This window comes from Wyeomyia smithii, chromosome 2 (assembly GCF_029784165.1).
Source record: "Wyeomyia smithii strain HCP4-BCI-WySm-NY-G18 chromosome 2, ASM2978416v1, whole genome shotgun sequence".
Taxonomy (NCBI): Eukaryota; Metazoa; Arthropoda; class Insecta; order Diptera; family Culicidae; genus Wyeomyia; species Wyeomyia smithii.
The window spans coordinates 221675528-221699707 of NC_073695.1; the positions used below are offsets into that span (position 1 = coordinate 221675528).

At 40.7% G+C, this 24180-nt stretch overlaps 1 protein-coding gene across 11 annotated transcripts in view; it reads right to left on the reverse strand.

Annotated features, from left to right (window-relative positions):
• The window catches only part of LOC129725427 (fat-like cadherin-related tumor suppressor homolog), a 682871-nt gene that overhangs the window by 15180 nt on the left and 643511 nt on the right, over positions 1–24180 (reverse strand). For all 11 annotated transcript variants that reach the window (XM_055681264.1, XM_055681263.1, XM_055681262.1 and 8 more), the window contains 4 exons: positions 17559–17795; positions 15277–15878; positions 5635–6088; positions 41–5575 (listed from right to left, as the gene is read on the reverse strand). In XM_055681264.1, the coding sequence (XP_055537239.1) occupies positions 41–5575; positions 5635–6088; positions 15277–15878; positions 17559–17795 (6828 nt within the window). The remainder of the gene's footprint in view (positions 1–40; positions 5576–5634; positions 6089–15276; positions 15879–17558; positions 17796–24180) is intronic.

Genomic DNA, 24180 nt, shown 5'->3' on the forward strand with positions numbered 1-24180 from the left:
AATATAGACTGTCGATCTGATGGACTAAACCGATACTCACTTGGAGGTAGAAGCGTGTTCTTCGGGTGCGACTCGTTGCTTTCGTTGCTGTGGAAGCTGGACGAATCGGGCACTTCGCTGCCGGGCACCTCGGTTATGTTTGGCAACGGATGGTGTCCCCGTCCAACCCAATCGGAGCAGTCCCAGTGGTAGGCCCCGTGCGACAGACCCGGTGAATCCTCGAACCCTGAGTGTTGCGGTTGCAGATGCGTTGGCGAGTGGGGCATATTGAGCAAGCGTCCGGGCAAAACACCGGATTGCTGCTGCTTCAACGATGCAGATCGGTGGGAGTCCAACGAGGAAATCGGACTTATTCGCTTGAGATCGTTGTTGATCTTGGTGTCGGTGAAGGTTTGCATTTGAATTTGATCGGCCCACTTCTGCTTCAGCAGAGATTCCGTGTCACTCGAGGTGTTGCCGTTGTTGATATTCACCAACTGCTGAGTGGGTCGCACTGAGGCTTTTCGATACTCGGGAGGCACGTTTTCCAATTCATCACCCGCCGATCCATAGCTTCGCAGTGTGTCCAGATTGTTGTACTGCAGCATTGTGTTGCATGTGTACGCGTGGTCATTGTTGCTGCTGGGTGTGTACGATACAGGTCGCTGTTGCATGTCTCGTTGAATAATCTCCAGGTTACTCATCTTTGATGAACGCTTGTACTGAGAATTGTCCGAAACTGAGTTCAGCACCATCGTCTTGGGATCGTTGTTAATCTTCTCGTGTCGATGTCTTCTTCTTTTCTTCTTACACACGCAGACAACGCCCGTGATAACAACTGATACTATGACTATTATGATGATAGCCGTAATAGCTATTATCCATTGTTCTTGTGTAACAGCATCAAGTCCTGGGATCTGCAGAGAGAACGTAGTCAGAGGATCACCGCAGCTAGCACCGGTCATTTCCGGTGGACAAACACATCTGAAACTGCCCGCTTCGTTAATACAGGTTGCGCCATTACCGCACGGTTGCTTTTCGCATTCATCAATATCTATTTCGCACGTTGTTCCCGTGTAACCTCGACACATACACAGCGGTCCTTCATCTCCCTCCTCGCAAACTCCACCGTTTCGACATGGATTGGGAGTGCAAAATCTTCCGTAATCACACCGCTTTCCGGACATCCGTGCCGGGCAATCGCATGTGTAATTTCCGGATCCCATTTTGTTGCACTTTCCTCCGTACAAGCAGGGTGATGACGCACAGGGATCCATATCTTCCTTGCAGTACAATCCAGAGAATCTAGAATGGCAGAGACACTCGAAGTTTCCAGCTCCAATGTCGGTACAAGTGCCACCGTTCCAACAAGGTTGGGTTCCACAAACGCCCAGCGAAACCAGAATCGATGCGGCATCGCAACTGAATTCTACATTGGCGAAGCGTCGCAAACTTGCCACCGAACTGGCCCCATTCATGTGAAGCGGAACAGGAATCTTGGATAGCTTGATATCATCCATGCATCCCATATATCCTCGCTGGATGTCTTCGAAGCCCAGAACGGTAGGATGTTGTTTTACTTCAGCCCCAAAATATATATCATCCGACTGAAGATTCAGCACTCCGTTGACTCCAGGAGCATTTCCACTCGCTACATGTTTGTTATCTACGATCACTCGAGCGCTGTTTCCTTCCCGCTCTAGCCGAACCTCGTGCCACAACCCATCCGATACAAAAATACTGGTAACACTGACCATTCCTTCTCCGGAACCCAAATCAAACCGGTACTGAATAACCCCATTGACAATCTCCAGTATGTTGTAATCCACTTTCCCAGCGGAGTACATAATGTTGCCAGTCGGCTGCACGGTACGAATTCGTAAACTCAACATCAGCTGATCTTCTAGGTTTTTCTTAGCAATCTCCTTCTCAATTCGGTAGTGTGCGTAACTTTTACCACTGAACGACACCGGATTTCGTGGAGTGTAACAGGTTTCATCGTTGCACTTGCTAATATCGCGATCGCACTTTGGCCCGGCAAATCCTTCCGGGCAGATGCAATGGTAACCCTGATCCGAGGAATCCGGTACACAGTTTTTATAGTTTGGACATGGCGATTTCGAACACTCATTAACCGCATGCTGACATTTATCGCCACCATAACCCTCTTTACAGCTGCACTCCATTTTGTGTGTATGTTGTGCGGACACAAAACTGGTTACATCCGTCGAGATGGGATTGACGAGTTTCGCGTCCAAAACCAACTTATCTTCACACTCGCCATGGATACAGAAGTTTGGCAGGCATTTTGATTTAACGACTTCGTCAATCTGTAGTTTCGTGGCATCCTCGATCTCCTCCAGATTGTCTTCGATGGCCTTGCGAATTTCGTACGCCGAATAGAACCCGGACTGGCCCTTACGTACAGTGAAGAGAACATCCAAATCGTGGATGGTTCCTCGACGAATTCGAAGACTAGTCGGACTTTCGGTTACGTTCAGAAGACCGGACTCCCGCGTAAGCCGATGGTGGATGAAGTTGATATCGTCGGATGATTTCTGCACGGAAATGATAACAATATCTTTGATTTTACATCCCATCGAGTTGCGCACAGAGCGGATGAATCCTTTTCGATGGCTTAGTATGAACGACTCTGGGCTTACTTTCGTGAAGCGTATTACGATTGAATTGGCAAGCATTTCGTCAGTTACCAACTCGACTGCCACTTTGACGATGGTGTACGAGGAGAATTTTCCATCGGATACGGTGACGTTCACTCGATAATCGCCAACGTCCAAACGAGGGAAAGCGTGCAGCACTCCATCGTTACGTGATATGTTGAATAAATTGGTTGGAGAATACAGCACCCCAGCGGTGGGGGCCAATCCGAACGACAGGGTGTCATACTGGTCTTGATCGGTGGCGAACACCTTACCGATGACACCACCAGGGTACTCGTCCAGGAAGGAATTTATCGAGATGTCCAGTGGGGTGATGACCGGTGGATACTGAGATTCTTCAATCACTTTCACTGAAACCCAAGTGTCCGAATAGAGCGGAGGAGTTCCGTTGTCAAAAACACGAATCTGTAGCTGATAGGAATCCTTGAGCTTACTATTGAATCGTGAAGCTGTTCGAAGTATGCCATCCTGTTCGATTCGGAACGCTCCTCCCTCGTTACCGGTGCGGAAATCAAAGGTGTAGGGAGCTGCGTTCGGTGCCGCATCGGCATCCGTAACCTCAAATTTCAACAGGGTGTAGCCAATTTGTTTATCTTCCTGAACCACAGCTGTGTAGTTTGGCAGGGTGAACACCGGAGGATTATCGTTGGCGTCCGAAATTTCAATATTCACCAGCACGTAAGCGGTTAGGGTCGGTACTCCATTGTCTCTCGCTTGTACATCCAAAACGTAGTTGGAAATTGATTCTCTGTCCAAAGTTCCCGCCACAGAGATGTAACCCGTGTCTTCCTCAATGGCAAACTGACCCATTCGATCGCCACGTTCGATTCTGTAACTAACGCGGCCATTTTCCTCTGAATCCATATCATTTGCTCGAACCTGAAGAATCTTGTCTCCTTTTTGGGCATCTTCTCGAATTCGGGCTGTGTACGAATTTTGCGTAAACTGGGGTGGATTATCGTTGCTGTCTGTCACGGATATATTGACCGTTGCGAGGTTACTCAGCGGAGGAGTTCCTCCGTCCACGGCTTGGATCGTCAGGAAGTAGTCCTTGGCACGCTCGTAATCCAGACTGTCAGCAAGCGAAAGAATTCCAGTTTTGTTGTTCATCGCAAACTTACGGTGCTCGTTACCTCCGATAATGGAGTAGAAAATTTCCGCATTGATACCAGTGTCCTTGGAGGTCGCCAAAACTTTCAAGATCTCCGAGCCAATCGAGTTGATTTCCGGAACGGAAGCAAAATAGTGCTTTGAGGTGAACTCCGGAGGGTTATCGTTGATGTCCTGAACATTTACTATTAGGAAGGCTGAGTTCGAAAGCGTTGGAGTGCCTTGATCCGTGGCACGAACCGTCAGATTGTAGACTGCTTTCACCTCTCGATCGAGAGGCTTGGCAAGAGTTACTATGCCACTGTCCGGTGCGATTCGGAAGTGATCACGGTACGAATCAATGAAAGAATATTTGATCTTTCGATTAATGCCTATGTCGGCGTCAGTGGCATGAATTTTCGTGACCAGCGTACCCACTTCGGCATCTTCGGGAAGAGTTACACTGTACGGATTCATCGAGAAATCCGGTGGGTTGTCGTTCAGATCGGTGATAGTAATTTCTATCTGCGAAGAACATTCCCATCCTGGGTGATCGCGATCCTGTACGTGAGCTGTCAGATGGAACTTGGATTGGGTTTCCCGATCTAGTTGTCGAGCAGTTTTTAACTGACCAGTATCTTTATCCAGGTTAAATTCTTCGGCGCCATTTCCGGTGAGGTAGAATCGCAGCCTACTATTCGCCGGCTCGTCAATGTCGTTGGCCTGAATCTGAAGAACAACAGATCCCGGGTGAAGTCCTTCACTTAGCTGCTCACGGTAACGATATTTCAAGCAGTAAGGAGGGTTGTCGTTGGCATCCAGTACAGTGATGAAAATGTTCGTTGTGGAAGTGTATTTTCCGTCTGTTACTATGACACCGAGCTCGTAGTGGGAAATACTTTCGCGGTCCAATGATTTCACGACGAAAACTTCGCCGGTGTTTTTAATTTGGAACTGTGATAGTGGATCACCGGCAATGATGTAGTATTCTATAGGGGTCTTCAGATCAACGTCGTTGTCTTTGGTGGCTATTTGTAGTACCACCGTACCGGGAAGTGCATCTTCGCTGACGGTAGCTTTGTACTGTGCTTCTTTGAACGTTGGAGGACAGTCGTTGTAGTCTTTAAGGCGAATAATCACCGTTGTGCGTGTGGAATGTTTTGGTTGACCTTTGTCAGTGGCGATCACCTGGAACTTGTAGTCTTCGCGCTTCTCCTTGTCAAGCGGAACGAGCGTCGTTATCCATCCGGTATAGGCATCAATGTCGAAGATGTTAACAATATCACCAACGTCCGGAGAAAGCGAATAGCGGATATCTCCATTAGAGTCGGCATCGCGAGCCGTTAGCTTCATGATAGAGCTTCCTTTTTCGATGTTTTCTGCCAGAATGAAGGAATACGGATTGCTTTCGAACATTGGTGTGTTGTCATTTTCATCTTGAACCCGCAAATCGACTTCCGTCACTGCCGTCAACGGGGGACTAGAGTCAGTTTCGGCGAGGATCGCTATCAGATGAGCGTCCTTCGTTTCTCGGTCTAAGGTCTTCGCTAACCGTAGCTCACCCAAGTTGTTGATAGAAAACTGAGGCTCTTCAAGTTCGTCGCTGAGAATTCGATACTTGGCCGTGACGTTGCCGGATAGTTTAAGTCTAGTAATTACTGTGCCAGGAAGTGAGCTTTCCGATAGAAAGAGTAATTTCTCCTTTTTCTCGAACACCGGTGGGTTATCGGCAGAACTCATAATGTAGATGTCGATTGGTACATCGCTGTTCAAGGACGGTGCACCTCCATCGTTTGCACGAATGAAGAACTGGAAGAGTTGATTTTCTGCGAATGAAAATTATAATCAAAATAAGAGTATTTAAAAAAAATTTAACTACAATTACCCCATTGTAAAGCGCTTTTCTTCAAATAGAGTCCACCAGTATTCTCGTCTATTCCGAACAAATCCTTGATTCCACTATTCTGGGAATCAAAAATGGAATACTTGATAACCGCATTCTGGTTATCATCGATGTCGATCGCCTTCACCCGGAAGAATGTTGTGTTCACCGAAAAGTTGCCTTGAATGAGTGCCTTGTATTCACGGTACAAAAATACTGGTGCATTATCATTTTCGTCGCCAATCTCTACGCGGACCGTCGTGAAGCCCGCCCGACCACCGGCATCGACCGCCATCACGGGTACCTCGAACAACTTCCGCGCCTCTCGATCGAGCTTTTTCTTCGTCACTATTTCGCCCTTTTCCTTGTCGATGGAAAAGTACTCCTGAATTTCGTCCGAAATAATGCTGTACGAGATGCGGCCGTACTCGCCGAAATCTTTGTCTTCGGCTTTGACCTGTGAAGTTATAGAGTAGTTCATAAATATTATTGCAGATTCCATACAGTTCATAAATATTTGCATGTCAGTGACTTCATTATATTTCAAATACAAATATTATTAACCTAATAAAGAAACCAAATTGAATATAAAAATATAATGTTTAATTAGTATTAACTGAGTTAGAATACGACACAACTTGAGTAACAAATTTTCACTCTGCAAAAATAAGATAAAACTCTATTGAAAAATATTAAATGAAAATTTATTCAATATTTTTAAAATGGGTATCTTAAACACTTCGAATTTTCCAGATTTTTATTGAGAATCTTACCCTGAATGAAAAAAATCGGATAAGTTCGAAAAATGAAGTGTAAACTCAAATATTACTTCGAAGAGTAATGTTTAATTGTCTATAATACGCTTTATATCACCTTCAAAATGACATCTGGAGCTGGTTCACGGCTTCTGAGCTGTTCAGATTTCGGAAATACCGATTCTCGGTTCTCGATTTCGGAAATACCCATATTGGTTAAAACTTGACCATTTTAGGATGATTTAAAACAAAAGAAGTCGCCATCTTGAATTTAAAAATAGCATCTGGGGCTGATTTTCGACTTCTGGATTCAACCTCGATACCAGAAATATCTGTATTGGGTGGTATTTGGTCACTTTAGGCTGTTTTCCAGTAACCGGAAGTCGCCATATTGGATTTCAAAACGAAGCTAGAGGTTGATTTCTGGCCTCAGAACATCATCTCGGCTTCGGAAACACCCACTTTGGGTGAAATTTGAGTATGTTTTACGGGCATAGGAATTTGAAATATTTGGAACTTGCTGCCGGCTTCAGAGCAATACTAGATGTCAGAAATATCCATATCGGTAACATTCGGTCACTTTATGGTTTTTTACAGAATCTGTAAGTATTCTATTCATCTTGGAATGTTTAGCACTTGGAGTTGATTGGCTAATTTTGAAACAATTTTCCAACGTAGGACTGCGGAAAGTGTAATAAAAATGTACCCCCTTAAGATGCATATTATGTATATTATACCACGGAATGGATCTTAAACGCCAATGTCTTGATCGTATAATATATTTGGCTAATCTTTTTAATAGGAAACTAATGAAAAGTTTATTTGGAACTCAATCTTTTTTGATTTAGTTCCGCAGCATTCAACCATTTACCAGCTCACTTCTTTAGCTAAGTTTTGAAGTTTTCCTTAAACTTCTGGTATAATATATAGGATTATTATAGGATTATTCATTCGGTGAATCATTAAAAAAATGAACAAAAATGAAATGGGAAAGCAGTGGCTAATCAATCACAAGAACTTATTCAGTTCGTGATGTTTATTTTGAAACTATATTGTAAAATCTTTTCTTTAGTTTTCCACCTTTTTCAGAAGTTTTATCATTTTCCCAAGACGCAAAGAGATTTCATTCCGTATGTAACATGAATGAAAAATGAATCTCTTTTCGTGCTGGCAAACAGTGAAAGTGGACTGATGGAGCTCTCAGTCATGCAACAAAATACAGTTCAATTTTTTTCACACGTTTTTTTCTTTGCACAGTTTTCCGTCCTCGCGTAAAACAGTTACAGTAAGTAACAGAAACGGTAACAGACTATAGTAGGGCGTTTTTTACATAGGTACATTTTACACGGTTTTTACACGATTTTTTTTTGCTGTTTTCAGATAATTTTTCTCTAATGCTTTTAATCTTCTCTATAGGTAATGCTCCAAAAAGGTAGAATATTCAGCAATAATATGTATTTTTGTAACTTTGTAAAAGGTATAAAACATGTAGAAAAACTTGGAAAAACAGTTATGTTAAATATTAAGATTTGAGTAAATTTTCCATATAAAACTATTTATATCATTTAAATTTGTGAGATATAAATTTGACATTTTCGACAAAGTTGGTAGAAAAAGCGTCTGCTGCAACTTTCTCACGTTCAAAGAAGTAAATTTTTCATATTTCTCATAGGTGGATTTATCACTGAATTGTCCATTATAAAAAAAGCGCAAAAATACATAGAATCTTTTCCGAGTGATGTTTATCACTATTATATATTATTAAATAAACGGAAGGACGCATGAAATCGGCAAAATGAAATACTGTGTCTTGCAACAACTTGTTACGCTGTTGCGTGTTGGGTATTGCAACTGTGCGGCTGGGCGACAACAAAATTTTACTCGTGCTGATGTTGACTGCTGGCAGACACAAGAATGGAGTTCGAAATGCCACTGTGAAGTCGAACTATAACCGCCTTTTTTAGACCGTTAGTTTATTTCGAATAAAGTGTAATGTTTTTTTTTTAAACGAATTCAGAAACTTAGTAGAACTCGGTGAAGCTGCTTTAGATCTATTTTTTTTACACTTTCGTCAGGGATTTTACCAATTCGTGAAGTTTATGAATCGGTACTTATGTAAGCCTCTTCAGCTGGTCTCGAGGTACGATGCTGGTCTAACAAGCCAGTCGTCGTAGGTTCGAGTCTCGGCTCGGGAGAGACTGTTAGTGTCAGTAGGATCGTAGCGCTAGCCCCGCAATTGTCCTGTACACTCAACAGTTTGGCTGCAAAGTCTGTGTATAATAAACAGAAGGTCGAGTTCCGATACGGAATGTAGCACCAAGGCTTTGCTTACTTATGTTTTTATGCCTTAGATGGACCGACAAGCCGCTGTACCAAATGAAGAAATGGCATAAAAAGGTTCAGCTTGCTTAAATATTTGATGTTTTCGGTTACACTACTGCTGCAGGTAATATGCCCCACTTCCAGCCGGATAATTTGTTCCATTGCTTTTCATTATACTTCTGTAACTTCGAGCGCTTCTAATTTTGTGTGTTGATTTCTACTAGAAGCATGTTAGCCTTCGGTGTTTGTATAACAGTCATTTAAAAACAAAATAATCGCAGTGGATTATTAACGAAATATTCTAACCAAATCAATAATATTTGTTGCAAGTAATAAACCTAACTAATATACCGTGACTGCGGGTAATACCCCGCAGCACATTTTTCCGCGCACTCATCTAAAAAACTGTTTTTCAACAGTAAATTTAACTAAAACATACCTAATTTCTGTACTCTCATAGCAGGCTAACCTATCCACATGGTAAAGCACACAAATTAGTTGCGTCGTAGTGAAATTTACTGTTGCAAAATAGTTTTTAAGACGAGTGCGCGGCAAAATATGCTGCGCTGAATTACCGTCAATCACGGTATAAACGTTCTTTCTTAGGGTGGAGAAAGTGGCATTTTGGTTTAGAGGGATTTTAACCATAACCAGGGGGAACCATAATATCATCATGCTTCGCGGTATTTGGATTAGACCCATGTTGTGAGTGGCTCCGCCTTTTTTTTCAAGTTAAGTCATTCCCCCCTTTTCGCAAGACACAAAGCGATTTTGTTTCGTATGTAATACAAATGTATTGAGCCAGAAATGTAATCTCGAAATTTTGAGCCCTTTCAGGATTTTACCAATCGGTTCCGCATCTCCTACAAAGATTTTTGATATATTTAGGATTTCAATTTGAATGCTCGATTTAATTTTCGATTTGGCGGCAAAAATAGCGCAGCGATGCCAACATCTTTCTTTTACACGCTCGAGATTTGCGTTCTCCGGCAGAGTTGTAGATCATAAAATTTTACGAAACTTAGTGGAATACACGTTTTTTTTTTCTTCAAGTTTTTGAGATTCACGAGTTATTGAAAAATTTCACGCTTGCTTAGCTTATGAGTTCACTAAAAAAGTTACATTTAAATTTTTTTCCCGATAGAAATTTAATAATTTCGTCTTTTGCTCCTGAGTACGGTAGTTTTTCAAAAACTTAAGTAAAACTATGACACAAAATTTGAAAAAATACACAATTTTGCGAATTAGTTATTTCATCGATTAGCAAGCATTAGCTTACCACGATCTTTTTTTTCCGAGTTATCCATAAAAAATCTTGTGATATATCAATTTGAGTGCAGAGCTTTGATACCATATCCAATCGATTTCTGGTTATTTAGCATAATAATTAGCATAATAAGGGCTTCAACCTAATGATTAATTTAGTTCGCTATTTGAATGTGGACATGGTGCCGCGATGCTAACTTTTTTCTTTTACACGCTAGAGCCTTGCGTTTTCCGGCAAAGTTGTAGAACATAATACTTTATGAAACCTTGTAGAAGACATAAAATTTCTATCTTCATAATTTATGGTAATATATGAGTTTTTGTACAATTTATTTATTTATTCGTGTGGGTCGTGTCGTGGATACCACCCTTTAATTTTCAACTTTTTAACATCGATAAAATTTTGTTTTTTAAGCCCAAATTTTTTATATAGTTAAATACATTGCGTGAGTATAAAAAGAGTGTTTAAAAATAACACTGGTAAACACAGGTGTTGCCCTAGATTTCAAGTTAGAAAAAATGAAAGATTACACAGTGCAACAAAAAATGACTTTTTTTTCTGCCTTGGTTTCTATATGTATAATTTTTTGAGTATTTTGGTGCAAAATCAAATTTTCCCGAGTTTGAACATGTTTCAACTTTCTAGGCAACAATGGCGCCATTTTGAATTTTGAAAAATCGGAAATTTTCGATGTTTTTCCGACGCCATTTTGTTTTAAGACCAAATATCAAAATTCTAAGAGTTGTCCACATATAAGCATCTTTATACTAATCTTTAAAAAAAACAGATCTTAAACCGGACAAAAACTGAGCTCAAAACGGTGATTCTGCGAAACCGGTTTTGGCATGGTTTTAGTATATTTACAGTACAATACTAAAATAGGTTCTCTCGACGTTAGATTCACTCATTTGAAATCTGCTCAATGTAATATCAAGAGTGTAAGCGATACTCAAAGATACAGTAACAATTTGTCTTTACATGATCCTCCCCCTTTTGTGGGGAAGGGGTTGCATTTTTGGCCGGGACCGGTCAAAACATAAAAATCTCGTTTCAGCTATGAGACAGAATCATCTTGTCTTCGATAAAGTTAAATGCGACCCCCTCCCCGCAAAAAGTGAAGACACTTACGTTGTAAGTATCACTTACTATCTTCATATTACATTAAACAGATTTCAAATATGTTAATTTAACGTCAAGATAAACCTATTTTCAGTATTGTAGAGGAATTGGGGCAAATTCGACTTGTTGCTGACATTTTACGTAGATCAGACATCTACCAATCGATTTCTGAGACTTTTTTTTACTAAACATAAGATATAATTTGACTACCACTTTTAGATATTAGCTCATTACCATTAATGCTCAGACATACTCGATATTATTCCGCTTTGTGAAATATACTTAGACCATGCCAAAACCAGTTTCGTAGAATCACCGTTTTGAGCTCAGTTTTTGTCCGATTTAAGATCTGTTTTTTTTAAGATGAGTATAAAGATGCTAATATGGGGACAACCTCTTAGAGTTTTGATATTTGGTCTTAAAACAAAATGGCGTCGAAAACACATCGAAAATTTCCGGTTTCTCAAAAATTCAAAATGGCGCCATTGTTGCCCTTTAAGTTGAAATATGTTCATACTCGGGGAAATTTCTTTTCGCATCAAACTTCATCAAAAAATTATGCATAGAAGCCAAGGCAAAAAATTGTTGCACTGTGTTTAACATAGGAATGGATATAAAGCTATAATATAGCTTGAAATCCATTCTTGTAAACTTTGGTGCCCCTAACAGAGATAATTTTTCCGAAGACTTCAATAAGTTTTCCCATAATGCAAGGTAGGAGCGGCAAACCCGGCGAGCACTTATTGTGTGGAATTTTTACGTACTTCTGCATACACTAAGGGTTTCAAAATCCACAGTAATGGTCAAAAAGCTATAAACTGTTTAGGGCAACTATTTTCAGCTGTCGTCGGCTGTGTCTAGAATGATTACATTCTATACAGTTTTTAACCCTCTAGTACTCAGTGCCGCCTTCAGACACGCTTCAGTTAAACCCCTGAAAAGCTTCAATAAGTACTTAAAAATGATAATTAACCCTCTAGTGCCCAGTGCCGCCTCTAGACGGTCTTCAGTAAAAGCTCTAAAAAGCTTCAATCAATACTTGAAAAATGTTTCTAAAGATTTATAGTGATTTTTTCGAAGTCCGTCTGAAAATTAACTTGGACACTAGAGGGTTAAGATTCATAGTGATTTTGCCGAGGTCCCACAGTGGTTTAAAACGCGAAAAACGTGACCGTCAGCCTTTAGAGTATAAAGTTGTCATTTAAATGCTAGAGTGTATTCGGCAAAGTTTTTGTAGATTTTAAGGGGCATCGTTTTGATGCAAATAAATTTTGGATTTAATCACCTAAAAGTGAAATAAAAATTTCATTTTTTCATCTACTTATTAAATCAAAACGAAGTCTTCAGCAAAGTTGCAGACAATCTTATGTAGAAAAACTTTACTGAAGACATTTTGAATCTATCTCTTTAAAATCGATCACGTACAGGTAGTTTTATACACAGACATTTTTGAAGTTTCTAAAAATCGAAAAAGAGTAGAGGCCTACTATGTTTAAGGCATTTTTCCCTCTTTAAAAAATACATCATTCTGCCGAACAAACCTTGGGCAAATTTTCAACTTTTTCGTAGGGTCTATGACATTTTAGATAGAAAAATGCATTTTTCCAAACTAAAATTTCTCGAAAAGCTGCAAAAAGCTGGAAAAAGTAGGAAGGTAGTATCCAAGACACGACCGCATAGTTGACGTAGGACTACAATAGTTTCATATATCCTTTTGAGGCTCTGATTGATTTGAGCTCGTTTTACTTTTGGCAGGGTTCGATTTTGGCACACATGTGCCAAAAACGAGCGATTATGTTTAATCACATTTTTTTAGTTTTTTTTAATTTTTTTAACCATGTAAAAAAAAATCAAACTAGTCTAAGCTCATAGAAACCAACATTAGTTGACCTATTGGGACGGGAAGATTCTGTCAAAGTTTTTTTTGCCACTGCTATACAGGATATCACAGCAGGTACACAGCACAGCAGTTGGTATCTACTCATGAAGTCTGTGCCAGGCGTGCTCGCATGTGATTGGTACATTGTTCGTGAAAATTCGACCTCGAAACTTTTATGAAATTTTCACTGTTCAACAATGAAACGATAATGATAACTGAAGAATCACAAAATTGTTCATCATTTTATCAATTCAACGACATATTGATTATTGTAATCCATCATTTGGTTACATCAGTATTACCGTTTGAAATCTTTCATTCCAACGTTACACCTTGGCTTTAGTTTCTGTAGAATGTATTTCAATATAGTGCGGTTGGACGTAGTCCAACGTCAAAACAACAGTCTTCACTCGATAGATGGAGATTAATACTAGCTTCCCCAGGTGGTTTCGCTAGCTTCTTGGAGTCTCTTAACGACTTGGATGGATGAAAAAAATATTTGTTTTGGTTTTGCAGCGTTTTGTCATGTTTTTTCTTCAAAGATGTACAGAATCGAAACTATTGTAAATTTTTCATTCAAAAATCGAAAAACATTTTTATTTACGGCACCGTGCATTGTTTGGAAAACATAAAGATAATAAAAAAATTGACTTTTTCCGAAAATAATTGTTATGTCACTAGTGTATGCAAATGCCAAGGTATTTTTTCAACAAAATAAGCAACATTCTTTGACATATTTCCAATGAATATAAATACTTTTCGCACTTTTTAACGAAAAATCCGTCTGAAAATAACTTGGGTACTAGATGGTTAAGCATTGCAATATTGAGATTCATAGCTACTCTTTTGCACAGTGGAAGAAACTTGTATCGTAATGAATACATAATTCAAAAAAAATGTTTAAAAGAATTTGTTCATCAACAGCATCTTGCTGAATTTTCACAGTTTAGTTTGATAATTCATTTGCTGTTTATTTTAGTTCAATAATGAAAGAGGTTAAATGGTTTATAAATATTGCTTGAAGGCAGTCAATACAACTTAAGCAAGCACATTTCTCTAAAAATCATCAACCGTACTTGTTAAGGCCAAAATGTTTCATTGGATTCTGATCCAAGCTGTGAGATAAAGTGGAGTTCAAGTAAAGTAGAAATACGGAATGGAGATGAAGACTGGAACAGATGAAATAAATTTTCAACTAATGGAGAACACTAAAGTTGACAGCCGGAATCATTCACAAAAGGTGTGATAGTTCAAGCTTTTATTTTCAATCAAATAACGAGAACAATGTAAAAAGTATCGCAAAATGAACGCTACGTTCGATATTTACGTTCTATGGATATTTTAGTTGCTGGTTCGAAAGGCATCCTACGCTCTGACATTAGTCCTCCTATTCAAGTCTTAGTGAGAATACTTTTTCGAGCAGTGCTCCATAGGAGTGAATTACCAAAGCCCGTAAATTCATTATCTATCGGATGTCTGACGCAGATCTCGTTACGGGGAAGAAACCAATTTAAGCCGTACAATTAAATTGCGATTGCGAAACAGCAGCTCCGAATAACCGTAACTCTCGGGATACTCGCAGAATCAATTGCTTGCTGTTCGAGGAGGATGTACGAGCCACTTAACTATTGTATCTGAGCTGAACAATTAAGATTTTTATTCCTACGCCATTCAAGTGTCGGCTAAACGGCCCTGGCATGTCGCTTGGGCATGGGAAATCGCGCTGTCAGGACTAATTTATTTCTCGCTATAAAATTTAATTATAAGCATGCGGACGCGTTGATTGGCGCCGCCACCACCAAGGATGACGGCGGTGGCATTGCAGTGCCAGCAAGAGGCAACACCGACCGGTGTGTTATTTTAGTGTAGCCTACCCGCTGTGGGGAGCCCGGGAACAGATGAAATGGGTTTTGCATACGTTTAACCTCAATGCACACGGAAGTGTTCGCCGACGGAGGCAAAAGATACCTACGCCGCGGAATGGCGGAGCACGATGCAGGTGCTATCGCTGTTCGGTTTCCGATTCCGAGGGTAATTTTCTGGTTAGTACGCGCGTGGCAATGATGGGTGAAAATGGCGTGTTTGAGTGTGCGGAAAAAATAATATTCTCTTGCGATGCTACAAAACCTGCAGGCAAACGCTGTCATTGTAGGAGTGAAAAAGGTGGAAATTTCAATTAGACTTATTCTGCGTTTTTTTATCATTTGCGTTGGTTTCGGGTCGCAGTAAGATCAAGCAATTTTTTGTTGACTCGTTATTCTCAGGATATTAATGCAGGAAAATTATTTGCACTCGATACTCACCGTGGTAACCAGTCGACCCGCCAGCTGATTCTCGTTCACCTTCACATCGTAGGAGAGATGCTCGAAGCTAGGGTTGTGTAGATTCGCCGGCAAGATTGTGATCTTAACCCGTGTGAAGCTGGTGTAGACGCCATCGGTGACCGAAACGTTCAGGATGGTGACATGTTTTTCGGCAAAGTTTTGCATATTAACCAGAGTGATAACCCCGCTCACGGGGTTGATGTCATAAGTTTGTAGCTCATTGCCTTGCGCGATGGTGTACGTTAGCCGGTCATGGTCAATGTAATCCGGATCGGATGCGGAAACCACCGTCACGAACTGACCGCGTGTGGCATGCTGCGAGAGCACACAGGTGTACGATGGTTGCTCAAATTTGGGTGGATTGTCGTTCATGTCCATTACGGAAACCCAGACGTGCGCCGTAGAACTTAAGCTTGGAACGCCCTTATCGCTGGCGATTACCGTGAAGTGATGATGGCTAAGCGTTTCGTGATCCAGTGATTTCTTCAAGTATATCACACCATCGGCGGGATCCATGTGGAAGTATTCTGACGTGTTTTTCGAGTCGGTCTGTAACGCGTAGGTGATGACTTGATTGATTCCTGTAACGTGGAAAAAGTTTAAGTTAATTTTATGTTATATAGAGATTTATTTTATTCAGGACAAAATTTAGGTTTGCCCTCACTCGAGCTCCGCTAGCGCCATGACGGACCGCGTTGGCGACAACGGAAAAGGGAAACTAATTTATCAGCTCAACGCAAGCTTTCGAAAACAAGCAGCAGTTGATGCTGCAATTAGTCCGCAAACAAACTCTCGCTGCAGTTCCGGGACAGTGAGAGCATTCAAGTTATTTGTGCCTTTCTACTTCTCTCCGACGTTTGGTAAACAAGTTTCAATTGAAATGTTTTGATTTATTTGCTTGACATAACGAGCTGAATGGCTGAATCGTACAGATAACTGCTCTTTTATACTTCCGCTCAATGCTGCACTAGCGAAAATGGGTCATGTAGGGACGGAGGATTTTTTTTTTGTTATAGATTTGCTTCGCTATAATTTGTTGTTTGTGATGATTTTCACAATAGGTATAATGTGAAATATCTTCGCAATTTCCAATTACCAATCACTTCCTCCAGCAATATATAAAACAATTAAAATCAAGTTATACAAACGTAATCTTTTGCAGCTTTGCAATATATAAAAATATAATAAGTTACGCCAATTAATTCGGGCAGGGTAAAATTTCAGTCGAAATATTAATTTTCCACTGATAAACCAATTAAAAACTCATTTCTTAATGCTGTCCAAATCGATAACCCACGTTCAGTAAGGAAACTCATTAGTAAGATATCGAAGATGTTTTGTTCGACTGTAAGGATAATACGCTTCCCGAGTACCTGTCGGAACTGTCTATCGATTAGATACATCGCTGTTGCCGGCAGCTTGTAGAGAGTGCACATGGTGCACTCTGACAACTGCACTATCTTTCTCGAAGCTTTACGAAAGAAACTGTACAAGTTACAGCTCTGCCGGAACGAAATGGGCAGCAGCAAAGAATGGAAAAGGTAAAATCGCCACTAATTGCTGATAATAGACCTCCACCTCACCAATCCGGTGCTCTTAAGTCAGTAAATTTTACGAACAGAATAGCGCATAACTGATGATTGGAGTGCGCTTTTGTGGCTGAGGAAAAGTTTTCAGGCGACAACGGCGATGACGACGACTGGTGCATTATTGTCACACAGTCATTTGACGACGTTTCATAGAATGTTTGACTAGTTTCTAAACCACAGGAGAACAGATCTTTGTAACTAGGACGAACACGACCTTTCACGCTGTCGATGACGAAGTGCAGCGAACTAAAAGTCAAACAACATGTAATAAAAGTTTACAGAAAAACATTCACTAGCCGAATCCATTTCGATCGTTCCGGTAACAGTCGGTATGCTTGACCATTGAAAAAAGTTACCGGAAGATTGCTCGTTTATTTTTTTTTTATACTACTTTGGCTTAATAGTGTTTGTTTTGCGGAAATGTGCACAACATCACACCGTGTTAATTGCTTTTGCCGATTGTCACTGCATTATAAAAATTAACATAGTTTACGATTGCTGTAGTAGAGCCAATGACCATGCGTCTCCATCGTTGGATGGAACAATGGAGGCGCACCACCTTTGTTCAAGATGAGATTGTATCATTCTTTGCGCAATTTATAGCCTAATAGCGTTATTATATAGCGAGGATTAGCAGAATATGGCGTTAGGTTCAACGGGGTAGAAACTTACCGGTGTCGTTATCCTTGGCCTGTACCTTCAGTATGGCCGTACCGAACTGGGCTCGCTCGGATACGCTAATGTTGTAGCTGTCCTGCTCGATCTCCGGCGGGCAATCGTTGACGTCCTGCACCAGCACCGAAACCGGTACTTCGGCCGACACACCGGAAACGCTGTCCGTAGCTCTAATTAAAAGTTCATAACTTTGCTTTTGCTCGTAGTCCAGCTCATCCACGACATAGATTGCACCTGTTCCAGCGACGGCGTGGGACGGTCGTTGTAGTTGTTGGTGTTGTTAATAATGATTTTTTTGCATGATGAAGGTGACAGGTGTTCCGGTAGCGGTCCGGAAATTGTTTTAAAAAGGGAACGAACAAAAAGAAAAGTGTGTAAAGATTAATAATTGATGACTTCCGAATATTAAAGCTCCAGCTGTGGAGCGCGTTTGATTATTAAGTGCTGATTTTATGCGTTTTCATTCATTGATAAAGTTGCGACAAAGGTTAGCAATCGAACAGAATAAATATTTATGTTCAACTTTGTGTGCTGCAATCAACAGAGGTTTAACAATGCTTCACATCGATGGTTACATGATTATCACAAAAGAGTTACATGCAAATTAGTTACACAAAAGGGCTCCGGTTTGGCTGCGTTCCGAGCCGAGTAGGGCCCACATGCTTACGTGCTAGCGGGGGTTGAGGCGGCAAATTGCGATGTAGTATAAAACCAATCTACAGAAATGATGATGGATTTTCAGAGCGTGAATTTGGATGAGCTTTTTGGTGTATGGCGGACGCTCGCCTATCGGGCTGGGAGGGTTGCAATTACAGAGCTACGCTAATTACGTTTAACATTTTACACTCGTTTGAGCAAATTTAGCGCTTTACGCGTGATGAACTCAGCTGCGCTGTTCATGCGTGATGCAGTGAGTATGTCGAGTAATTTGAAGCAAGAAAATGAATGCATAATTCAAAGGATTGCATTATAGAAAACATCGCTTTCAAAGCTTTTGTAAAATCTAACATTAACTATGCTTCAATCTGTATTATCACAATGTTTACAAAAATGAATGGTTTATTTGACAACACGGAATACTAAAAATGCTACAAGTGAACATCTTCTTTGATTATGGGTTTGTCACAAGTATAATTTCAGATAAATGCCGAATATGAAGCTAAACCATGTTAGTTAGCGTGGTAAGCAATCTTGAATATATTGCCTGATTAGGTTAACTTATAAAATTGCTTCACATATCAATACATGCACACCTTATCAGTTATCCCTATTTTGCCACGAGAAACAAATGCTGTCACGATATAATTTAACGCGAATCACGACGACAAACTTTTATTTTATCGAGTTTTGAGTACGATAGTTATTGCAGAGTCTTGGATAGGTACAAATATCGCAGAAACTTTGACAGGTTTAGCAAAATAAACCAGTTTATTTTTTATTATCAAAATCAAAAGTTATCTACCAAAAAACACTAAAAGTTTGAATTCCACAAAACATGAATAAGGCGCATCAAAGGACAAATGTCCGGTGTTGTGAAAACCATTTTTAGCGAACGTCAGCAATAATTGATTACAAGCGGGTTTAATCAGAACATAAATGCTTCATTGTTGTTTGCAGAAAAAAGCTATATTAGTTGTTTTATAAGGTTGTAGGATACTCGTAGAGCTTATTAAGATGTTGAATTTCGATCAGTGTGTTAATTGGTTTTAATGCTTTTTAAAATGTTTCAATGAATTAGTTCAATCGACTATAAAATTATGAATAAAATTAGTTTAAAAATCAGCCCAAACATTGAAAAAGGTTCTTTATGTTATATTAATCGCTTTTACCTTATATCAGATTGCTGATACGACTTAAAACGGTTGTTAAATTTCTAATTCATACTTATTTATGCTTATGACTTGATATAGTTAGCACAACTTCCAACATGGCTTATTTCAAAACAGCATGATTTATTTATTGACATAATTCAAAGCTTTCTATTGCTTAATGAAGATAGAGAAAGGCATTCGACCAAATTTGCATAACAATTTCACAGTTTTCATGACATAAGCTTATATATTGCGCCATTATATAGAAAGCATTTTCATAAGCCACGGAAGTTTTTAGTTTGAGTTCACAAGAGGAGCCGAATATGACAGTTTAATTCAAATTGCATGTTTTTTTACTAATTTTTGTTTTAATTTTTTGCAAAATAAATAATTTTCAGATGTTTTCTTAGAAAACACTGGTCAACAAAAGCGAAAACAATGCTGTCCCAAAGTTCAAAATAGTTGCCTAGAAAGAATATAGCTTTTTAACCATTCTCGGTAAATTTGGTGCCGCTAGCCAGTATAGAAATGCGTCAACTTACGCCAAAGCTCTCCGGGTTCGTAGCTTCAAGATTTGTTTACGAGAAAACTTATTTTTGTTTCTGAGAAAATTTTGGTGACTGGGTGCACCATCATTTTTTTCCAGTTTGAGCTTCAGATGTCTCCTTATAGACACCAACACAGTTGCCCACTTTCTATAAGGAGACATATTGTTTCACATAATAATTCATAATTGTTTTCGTCCTGATATGCGATATTATACCTCCGTACCCATTTTTTCTTTAGGCTTTCTAATTTTTTACTATTTGATTTTGGTATTTTTAATTCTTCAAAACATAATGGTTTGGTTTTTTCATATTAGGTACATTAAATTTATTTGAATATAAATTCGAAAACTGCACCATGACTTGGTTTCCTCTTGAGCTGTCTTGGTGTCTAAGGATAGAACGTGTTCATAAATTCGTCCGATTCGCATTACGTGACTTGCTCCGGTGTGATCCGAAAAACCTTTCGCGGCATTATGATCGCTGTCAATTACTTGGCTTTGACAAACTTGAAAGCCGTAGAAAAATTCAGAAAGCTGTATTTGATTTTTGTTATTTATTAGGATTTTTATCAGAAAAATTAAAATAAAATAGACAAAAAAAAACAGATAAACATATTTACAAATTGAAGGAGTCCGTTTCTCCCTGCCGAGTTAGATTCAATTTTCATGATTCGAAATAATTTTAAAATACAAAATCGCAACCAAATACAAAATCTTGTGAATTAGTACTTAAAATCTCAGATATTAGCAAGTACAGTGCTTTTTCGATTTTATACCGGGCAAAAAAAATTTCACCGTGAATTTGTCGAAACCGTGAATTTAGCGAAGTGATAAAATTGGAATTTTCTGCGTTGGATTTAAATGAAATTAAAAATATTTTGAGTAAAAGTTATAGTTGAATGGAATAAAAGTTCAAGATACAAATGAATAAACAAAATAAAAGTTAGTTCATAATATTTTTCTCCATAGCATTGTCATGAACTTTCTAACGACAATTATACATGTAATATCAATATGATTTGTACTGCCCATTTATCAGTATAGCTAGGAGAGTCTAATGCTTGTTCATGCGAAATTGTAGAACCGCTTGATTTTATGATTTTAAATCCACGTTCTTTTTTTTAAGGTGGCGGGGAAATCTGCAAACAGACACCTGAGAAGAGAACTCAGGGTGTGGGGATGAGACTAGGGGAGAGATGCTGGGGTAGTTACACTCCCCCAGGCGCCTACTGATCCCTGTCCCGACCCACTAAAACCCCTCTAGTCTCCAGCCCTGGTCTTCCCGGAACGACGGTTAAGTATTACGTCGGGAGTGGCTTTTGTGCGTGATGCACCCTCTTTACTCTTCTAACCTCCTAGCTACCCAAGTAACACACAAAACATGATAGAAAATAAGTAACAACAAAAGTAGTCATATAAGTATACTACTAGCGCAATTGAAAACTTGTGTTATTATATTGTGTTTGAAGTTGTTTTTCATCAGTAATACAACCGCATTTCGAAAACAAGCTCGTTTTTTTTTCTGGTTTTGGAGATGTTTTTAATAACATGAGTTCAAGAATGACAATCACTATCACTTGGTCTTTTCGTAAGACATTACACCATCTAATAACAACACTACGTACCTGTAAAATGCTTTTCCTTAGTACAATAGTCGTAGTATTCAACACCCAACTTAAAATTACTTGATCAAATTACTATTTAAATTATACGAACGATTTCTATATTTATTCGAAGCGGGTCAAAACGCGCCATCAAAAGATAAACAAAACGCTTGCAGTGTAACCAATATCACTTCAGATTTTTGTTATTGTATATCTAACAACGTTTTCTAGTTTTGTTAGATTTTATATCCAGATAACGTTGAAACTTTGCGAAAACAATTTCAATATTTAAGCGAAAGAAACAACTCTTTTTGAAAGGTTGGATATTATTTTTTGTTATCATTTTATAATCAATTAAAACTGCCACTGATAACAGAAATTGCCGATCTAGTTGCACTGCGCAGACACAACACATTTGCGCATGCGCTGGTTAACAGTTGTCATAGCAACAGATTTGCGCATTGCCGTATTAGTACTCGAGATGTATTTTGCCACTTAATTATATCAAGTTGGCTTGCTTTCATGCAGTTATCGGTACTTGTTCTACTAGCCTTCATGTTTTGCGCTTTTCTGGTGATATTGATGTCATGGAATAGGTAACGTCAACTATTCTATACCAACGTGTGTTACTTGGGTAACTACCTGGAGACTGGTAATTAGCTATCACTGGCGTGTTGGTGGTTGACCCGCCACACACGTTGCAGCTCCAGGACAATCTGAGATGCAGCCGCACAAATCGCGTTCCAGATGTCCGGGTCGTCGCACATCCTCCGGACTAGATTGTCCGGAGTAGTGCCAAGCCCGCTCACAGCCATCATTTCGCTCCTCGCTCTTACGAAACGGGGGCATACGGAAAAGACATGCTCAGCAGTCTCCTCACTCTCCACGCACTCGGGACACATGGGGGACCCCGCGTGTCCGAATCTGTGCAAATATTGCCTGAAACAACCATGGCCTGACAGGATTTGTGTCAGGTGGGAGTTCACTTCACTTGGTCGAAACACTCTCTGTCCTCCTTGATGGCGATGCTGATAGGCATCATGCCGGACAAGACACAGATTGCATCGTATGACACCGTACGATACGCACTCGCAACTCTCAGGCACATGAGCCTGTAGTTACTTTCCATTTTACCACGGTAACTGTTAGTACCTAGCGCTCTGGACCACACTGGCCCACCATACCTAAGCATGGACGAAACCACGCTGGCAAGAAGTCTTCGCTTGCTGCCATAAACCGCTGAGCTATTGGACATCATGCGAGATAGAGCTGCAATAGCCGATGAGGCCCTCTTACAGGCATAGTCGACGTTACTCCCGAATGTGAGCTTGTCGTCCACCATAACCCCCATGAGCTTCAGAGATCGCTTCGAGGTGATGGTGCAGTCTCCAACTTTGACCACCGCCTGTTGCTCCGATTTACGGTTGTTCACAACCGTGACCTCCGTCTTATGATGCGCGAGCTCCAGTTTCCTGGAGCGCATCCAGTCCTCGACCTTGCGTATACTCGACCTCCTCGATAGACTCGCCGTAAAGCCGGCGATCACAACCCCTACAGGGTACTTGAATTTCAACACTCCGTCGTACATGACATTCCACAACACCGGACCCAGGATAGAACCTTGCGGAACTCCTGCGGTAATTGGGACGTACTTCTGACCCTCCTCCATGTCGTAAACAAGTACTCGATTTTGGAAATAATTTTCCAGAATCTTGTACAGCGACACCGGTATATAGATGCTCCTGAGCGCGAGCGCTATGGAGTCCCAACTGGCACTATTGAACGCATTCTTCACGTCGAGCGTGACGATTGCGCAGTAGCGTATTCCCCTTCGCTTGCGCTGAATTGCTACCTCCGCCGTCTTGATGGCGGAAGAGATTGCATCCAGCCTGGACCTGCCCTTCCGGAAGCCGAACTGGTTACTTGCGAGACCGTATACACCCTCCGTGTACCTCACCAGTCTGTTGAGGATGATCCTCTCGAGCACCTTGCCCGCGGTGTCCAGCAGGCAGATAGGCCTATATGCCGATGGATCCCCTGGCGGTTTCCCAGCCTTCGGCAATAAGACCAGTCTCTGCCGCTTCCACCTGTCCGGAAAGAGACAGTCATCCAGGCACCTCTGCATGACTGCCATGAACAGCCCGGGGCCGTTTTTATCGCCAGCCTGATCGCCAGGTTAGGGATACCATCCGGTCCCGGTGCCTTGCTCACCTTTAGGGATTTGGCGATCAAGATGAGTTCCTCATTCGTAACCCTTGCCTCCTCCCCTGCCTCGACACGGCTGTCGTCGCTCACGGATTGAATGCTCGGCAGGTTGGCCGACCATCCCTGGTCTATGTCTGAGATACTGGAACGTCGGACGTGAGACTCGACCGCTGGAGGCCAAGGACTTGGCTCGTGGCGCGGAAAGAGTCCCTCGATGACACGCTCCAGCATCGCTGGTGATCGCTCTGCAGGCGCCAGCGCGCCTTTAGTCTTGGCCATTACGATCCTGTAGGCGTCACCCCAAGGATTTGTATTGGCACTCGCACATAGCCTATCGAAGCAGGCCCTCTTGCTGGCCTTTATCGCACTCTTTAGCATCGATCTTGTCGAACTTAATGCTGCGCGGCGCTCTGTCCTCTCTTGTTCGTTTCGCGCACGCTGCATCCTCCGTC